The sequence below is a fragment of the Morone saxatilis genome, unplaced genomic scaffold (assembly GCF_004916995.1).
Source record: "Morone saxatilis isolate NCDOM2014 unplaced genomic scaffold, NCSU_SB_2.0 Contig19, whole genome shotgun sequence".
Taxonomy (NCBI): domain Eukaryota; kingdom Metazoa; phylum Chordata; class Actinopteri; family Moronidae; genus Morone; species Morone saxatilis.
This window is the reverse complement of record NW_023339751.1, coordinates 16,008,916-16,016,196: the sequence shown is the minus strand read 5'-3', so window position 1 is coordinate 16,016,196 and position 7,281 is coordinate 16,008,916. Positions and strand designations below refer to the sequence as shown.

Here is a 7,281-nt window from a genome sequence, read left to right as displayed (position 1 = left end):
TATTTTTTTTTAGATTAAATTAGGCCCAGGACTAAACAAAATCATGCATCCATCCAATGTTTATATTAGTATAATTAGGTTTATATTTATTTTATACGCCTTTTACACAGGAAGTATATAAATACTATTGAAATTCCCAAAATACAATCATTCGCTCCATGCAGAGCTGGAGTGTAACTAGATACATTTGACTGTACTCAAGTTAAGTATAAGTTTGATATACTTGTATTTACTGCACAGTTTTGCTGTACTTTACTTTACTTTAACTCCTCTAAATAAAATAAGCTTCACTCTGAGCAGCAACAACATTAAAAATGCTGCTTGTACATTAATGCATCAGTAATAATAATCCAATAACACAATGTGTAGTAACCTAATGGAGCATGCTTTTCACCCTCGATACTTAAAGTACATTATGCTGAGAAAAACATCACTACATTGGAAATATAAATGTGCAGCCCATTAGTCATTCTTCTTAGGAAGTGAGCTTCATATTGTTATACCTTGAATGAGCAGATGCTGCCCTCTCCTGTACAGTCGCGGAGCTTGTGGTGGATTTCATGATGAATGCATGAATAAATCACTCAATAATTTTGAATGAGACCTTTGTACAGCTTGCTATGATATATAACAGCAGCCCACTGGGTGCGGATTTATCCAGCAGCGCCATTACTCTCAGCACTCTGATCCCCGGTCATCTACAGCTGAATGGGACTCTCTTTCTAGGCGGGGCTTGAAGTTTGGGGACTTTGTTCAAAAAAACTAGATGAAGTAGTTTCTCCCCCCCTCTCAGTGCTAAAGCATCAGCCACCGCCGGCTCTCTAGGATCTGCACAGTACCGACCTGCAACCAGCCAGCGCTATGGGCCTGTTCAAGTTTGTATGTGCGATTATTACCAGAGTGTTATTTATCCTAGTCTCTCTGGCCGGGGTCTGGAGGGTGACGCGGGTGAAGGATAACAATTACTGGTTCCTGACTTTCCTCTTTCTGCCGCTGTTCGTTGAAATGATAATAACCCTGCAGAGACGAAAGGGAAAAGATTACAAATGGTAAGCTGAAGTGTATGCATGTAAGTGTTTGTAAATGCTTGGTAGCTAATTATAATGTGCTTGAGGAACTTTTATGTGCAAAACTAATCTCACTTGTGTTTGCACATATTTTCTTTCCTGAATAGATTTACAGTAAAAATATATAAATAATTTAAGCCGTTGTCATCTCCCCCCAGTCCTTCCCCAGCCACTATCATGCATCCTGCTTGTCCCTTGCTGCTAATGTTTAACCCCTCCTGGGACAGTGAGGATGAGGTGGTACCTTCTTAACTGTTGCATGTGTTATCCTGTTAAATTATTCAGCCTCAGAAGAAGCAGATATCTGTGTGGGAGTATCATGACACTGTAAACTGAAGTGTGATGGAGTGATAATCCAAGATGGCATCTTCAAATGTCAACAGTAAGCAGTCCAAAGCCCAAAGATATTATATTTACCTTAAGACAGAAAAAAAAGGAGCTAATCTTAACATTTGAAATCCTGGAAAACTGTTAAAATGATTCGTCCATTGCTGATTAATTCTCTGTCAGCTGTTTAATTAATGAATCGACTAATTGTTTCATCCCTAAACAGTTGTAATATTAATTAATATCAGTGTCAAGTGTAAGTTTCTCCGAGTTAAGTTTTGTCTTACGTGATTTCCCCCCTTGTGTTTTTGTGAAGTTGTGTTCTCTTGGTTGTCTTGCAGGTTTTCTCCTCCTATCTTTCTGTTTCTCATCAGTATCATTCCCTCCATATGGATCCTGGAGCTCCACCACCAGCAGAACAAAGACAGCGACCCTCTGGTACTTAACGCCAGAAAGCTTAAGTATTTAGCTTTCTGGCATCTTAACTGTTTACAACAACAGTTCTCATATTTTCCAAACATTGTAACCTAATGACAGATGTTGGTGGGTGTGTGGGTTGCAAAACTCCCTTTGCACACATCCATTAGTTTCTTGATTCCATCAAATACTGCATTCAAACTTGAATCTTTTAAGCTTTAAAAAGTACAAATAGTCTGTGAAATTTCAGTCTTTAAAAAGCCTCTTTCAACTGTTTTCAGTGCAAAAAGCTCGACTCTTGGGAGAATTTGCGTACTGTGATTACTCTAAACCAGACCAATGGAAACCAAACATACCAGGACTACCTCAAGGTAAGAGTGACAGAAAATAATTTAGTTTCACTTGCCTCTTATGATAGAACATATCTTCTTTTATGATATTCCTGCAAAGAACATAAATCAACACCAATGAGAAAGATGATGTGTTTCTTGGAAAGCAATCGCACTGCATTATGGGTTAAACACCGGGGCTCTGGGGATATGGAACTAACCACAACCTCAAAAATAAAGCAAAAGAGAAGTACAGATTTCTAAAGAATCTCTCAGGAAAATTGCTTCTGTTAGCCACTTTTTCTCTCATTTTCACATTTTCATTTGTTGTATCCATCAGTGTTGGTCTTTTTTATTCTGATTCACAATTTAATCATCGCTGTCTGGCAGCACAGGCTGCCAGACAATCAGACTCCAGGAATTCACTGCATCCAACCAGGAAATAGTCAGGCACATAACCCGCTCATAAAAAACACACACAACTTGGCATTTTAGTCATCAGTTTTTGCACAAATTAAGCAAACAAGATTTAAAGTCTTTACTATGCAGCCTTAGAGGTGCTTGTCGGCAGATTTTTTACCTTTGTACAGAGCCAGGCTAGCTGTTTCCTTCTTCTTCCAGTCTTAATGCTAAGCTAAGCTATGTGCCTGCTGCAGCATAGCTCCAAGAAACTATCCTCTAAGTCATCTGTAAGTCATCTGATTTGAATTTTCGCCCATTGTGGGACTATTAAAGGAATGTCTTATCTTATCTTATCTTATCTTATCTTAAATGTTGCTTATGGTTCAATGTTCATTCATAACTAATAAATCACTTGATGAGGAGCTGTGCGCTTGAAAACGTCACTCATAATAGCACATTTCTGTTTTAGGATCTCTCATATTTCAAACAAAAACTGTAAATCACTATTCATCCTTTGATTCTAGTTTTCTACGAGCTATTTAGGGGGAAGTGAATGCAGAAGAGAAAAACACAAACTTCAGGGGATTGGAAAGCGGGATGCAGCCCCAGGGGCTTAAGAACTCAAAGAATCCTCAAAGGATTTCATCAAAAATACAGGCTTGAATTCTGGGAAGAGCCGTTCTCTCGCTCCACATTTTGAGACAAAGTCGGCAGAATTTAGAGTAAAGAGTAAATTAATTGTGCTCACAACAGGATTGGCAAGGCATCTGAATGATTTTAAAGGACCAGTGTGTAGAATTTAGTGGCATTTAGTGTGTAGTTGTAGATCACAACATTTGTGCATCCAAGCATGTAAGAGAAAATAACAGTGGTAGCAAAATTTGCGGAAAAAAGTGAAAAACTGTAGCAAGAGCCAGTGTTTGGTTTGTCCATTCTGGGCTACTGTAGAAACATAGCGGATCAACATGTCCGTGGAAGTGGACCCGCTAACTCACTATATTTTATAACAGACATGCTTGACAGTGGTGAATACTTTAAACAATAATGTAAGGTAGTGAGACTTTTTTACCAGGCTTAACAAATAGCAAAACTCAATATCACTAGATTCAGTAGAATGGAAATGATGAGAGAGGGATAATGTGCCCTAAAAGCAGCATATAGAGAGAGAATAAAAGAGGTCCTCCTCTGGTCAGAGAGGCCCAGTGAAATAACACAAAGAACATACATCAACAGCAGCATTTTTATCAAGAAGTACTCAAATGTAACTGTCATGAGAAAAGCAATCTTTTTTGCTTTGCTTCAGATGAAGAGAGAGACAGAGTATACAGTATAAAGTATGCAGACATCAGCACAAACATCTACATGAAGACTAAAATAAACACACTTTTGGTTATCTTATCTGTACTAGCCATAGAATTTGAACAAAACGTTTAGCTTAAATAGATAAATGACAATTTCTGCCACTAATAACTAACATAAGAGCCTGTGGCCATTTACAGTAAGAGGAGAGCATTTGAAGTAATTTATATAAACAACGGCTCAACCACAACCACACCCACTTAGCCCAGGAGAGTTAGAAAGATCAAGTTCGGTGGCCACACCTCCAAAAGCTGGCTACATATAGCAGCCCTACTGTGTTTAAGTTACAAAAACAATGTTCAAGTTGTGCAACATAATGGAGCCATTAAAGAATATGTCTGGAGATATTCTAGATTGTTCTTATTGCCATCATATCCCATTAAAAAAACTGATGTAGCTTATTTCTCTGTGCCGTAGAGCTCCATTGTTGTCCAAAAGCTACTGAAGACACAACAATGAGCCACACTGTTTTCCAATACCACAGGACTCATTTTGGTTCTGGTTTTGGTCTTTTCATTGGATTTGTTGACTCAACATTTAGCAGACCAAATATTACAGGGTCCATAAAGGGAGTAAGAGATGTGATTGAGGTAGCAAACATCCCCAGGCTGGAGTGAGCATTGCATGAGCTGAGAGCCAGCTGCATATTATAGAATAACATGATGGTTCCTGACTGAAAGATCCAGCCATCCCAGAAAACCCCTTATTGTCGACACAGAAACAGCTTTTGATTTCTCTTCCTTCTCCAGAATATTAACCAGATGTTGTCAGCCGTCTGTTCCAACGACTGGATCCTGGCTCTTCATCAGATCCTGCTCATCCTCCTCATTGTGGGGAAGTGGCTTCTCCCCCTGGGAGGCGGAGTCACGCGTGACGAGCTCTCACAGCTTCTCCTCATTTTTGTTGGCACTGCGGCAGACATCCTCGAATTTACTAGTGAGACGCTGTCAGATGTCAAGTGGGTGCCGAATCATGTTACTTGTTGGTTATGAATATACTTGATTATTTTATGTATGTCTGCTGAGCTCTGTGCGCTTACATTTATGACACAAAGGTGTAGAACTCAAGCACTTTTAAGGTGAAGGGACGGTATCTGTGTCCTTCAATCCTTTTCCTGATGTGCTGACATTATATTAATGCATTCACTGAAATAAGCGGCATCCCACTGACATTTCCTGTCTATACTTTGCACGTGTCTTTTTCAGAGAGAACAGCCCTGAGCTGGTCTACATCATCTTAGGTGTATGGACTTGGAGCATGTTGCAGTTCCCTCTACATCTGGCCGGTCAGTGTGTGTTTGCGTCTTAAACCAACAACTGCAGTGCTTATTATGCAGTTACAGCCGTGTAATATTGTGCATAACCTTGTCCCACACGATCCAGACATTGTGTTTAGACATTGGCTAAACATTAGCAAAGTCAGCAGCATCCAAGTGCTGTATGTAAACAGTGAAAACGAGCTCAGCTGAACTCCTCTATCTCCAGCGTTGTCAAATTATTAACCCAAAATCTTTTTTTCCCAAGTCAAATAAGCTACAGGGTCTTTTATCAGAGACGACAATGCCCCCACGTTCAGACACATAGTTCTAAAAACAGACTTACCACAAAAAATAAATCACTAACAGGAAGGGTGTACTTAAGTTTGTATAAATGTCGACAGTCTTTAGAAGGAAATCCACACGTCCATTACATAAATAGATTTGGATCCCTGGCCTGATAAGAGGAGGCCATTATAAAGCAAGGCCCAACTATCAGATGTCTTTCTGAAATTCACTGACCACATAAAAGAATGCAAACCCGCTTCCCTAAGTCTGAGGGAGAAAAGGCTGAAAGAAAGAAAGAAAGAATATAATGAAGGGATTAGAAGCAAGATGCAGCTTTGTTCTAGGAGAAGACAACCTCTACTAATGATCTCAATTATTCATAACCCACCCTTTAATAATTTACGGTTGAGATTCTTAATAATGATACTTTTTCATGTGTAGCTTTACTGTCATAATGCATTAAGTGCACTTAGAGTTTGACTGCACAGTGCTCCGTTTGTGATTACAATGGAAGCTGCTTTCCCTTCAGTGTGTACAGTACGTGTTTGTGTTTGCTCATGTGGGTGTGTCTTTTTGTTAGTGTCCAGTATGTTTGAAGGCAGTATAAACACAGAAAGTGTTGACATAGAGGTGCAACATGTTCAACTTTCTGGACCTTGCAAACTAGCACAAACTAGTGATCTTTGACAAATTCAAACTGTCACCACCTTGGATAGTACCGTATTTCTCTGCATGAAGTTCTGAGTGGCAGCAAAAGTCTAAGTTAAGGATACCTCCAAATTCCAGTAATAATATATAATATAAAAAATCAAAACAAATCCCGATCCCCAAACATTTGGTTATAGGTTTGCTTTACAAAAGAATCCAGCGAAAAACAGGAGAAGTTGGGCAAAAGAGCAAATGTGCTTCCTTCCCCCGATGACAGTTTTCTTCTGCCACCAACCTCCTGTTTTTTCCCCCTTTATTTTCAAAAGTGGTGAACTCCAAGCCAGGCGCTGAGGGTGAGGAGAGGGCCCAGAAGGTGTCCCTTATGACTAAACACAGCACGGACATGTGGAGCATCGTGGAGGCCTTGTTTATCCAGGACGGGCCCTTTCTGGTGGTCAGGCTCACCGTCATGACCTACTTCAAAGTCTTCCACCAGATGCTGGTTTTCTTCGCCATCAAGAACTTCCTGGTGGTCATACTGAACTTGTACAGGTTGGTTGTTATATGTCAGGACTTCAGATCCCCCAGCAGTAGAATCGACAGCGGCAACGACATCAGCAACCCTGTCCTATGAGTTTGATGAGACAGCTCAGGGGGAGATAGAGAGACATTACACTTTTTTTAAAAAAATTTTTACAGTTACAGGTAAAAACTACAATTGGAGCAGGGAAAGAAGGAAATGCTTGATGACTGTTTTCTTTTCACAATGTACTTATGTAGAATCCATTCTGAATAATTGATGCTCTTGGGAGCAGAAAACTGTGAGCAACCATTTTATTACACTTGCATGAAGTTGCCAAGTTTGCATTCCACACTTCCACACTGCCTAGCATCTAATTTTGCTCATACTTGACATTTCAGTCCCTTTGGAGCTAACCTCAGTCAATTCAGTTAAGACACCACCCTTTATTCAGTACTAAAATGTGACTGTGTGCATGAACAATGTGTGTTAAAACCTGTGGATACAGAGGAAAAGAAGGAAGCAGACCGGAACAGGAAAAAGGTGTGGGGGTTCAAGTGAAAAATATCCCGATTTAACCGTGTACAAATAACACACATTACTAAGCCTGTCAGCCTGTCACAATATATCTAAAGAAAATAGGCCCACCAGGCTCCACTTGTTAACACA

The 7,281-nt window shown here is 39.8% G+C and overlaps 1 protein-coding gene across 1 annotated transcript in view; it reads left to right on the top strand.

Moving 5' to 3' along the window:
• Window positions 1-695: 695 nt before the first annotated feature.
• The window catches only part of LOC118329007 (transmembrane protein 26-like), a gene marked incomplete in the record, with an annotated part of 7,178 nt that continues 592 nt past the window's right edge, over window positions 696-7,281 (top strand). The window contains 6 exon segments of the mRNA XM_035662938.1: window positions 696-1,049; window positions 1,736-1,832; window positions 2,093-2,182; window positions 4,651-4,859; window positions 5,107-5,186; window positions 6,419-7,281. Coding sequence (XP_035518831.1) covers window positions 862-1,049; window positions 1,736-1,832; window positions 2,093-2,182; window positions 4,651-4,859; window positions 5,107-5,186; window positions 6,419-6,726 — 972 coding nt within the window.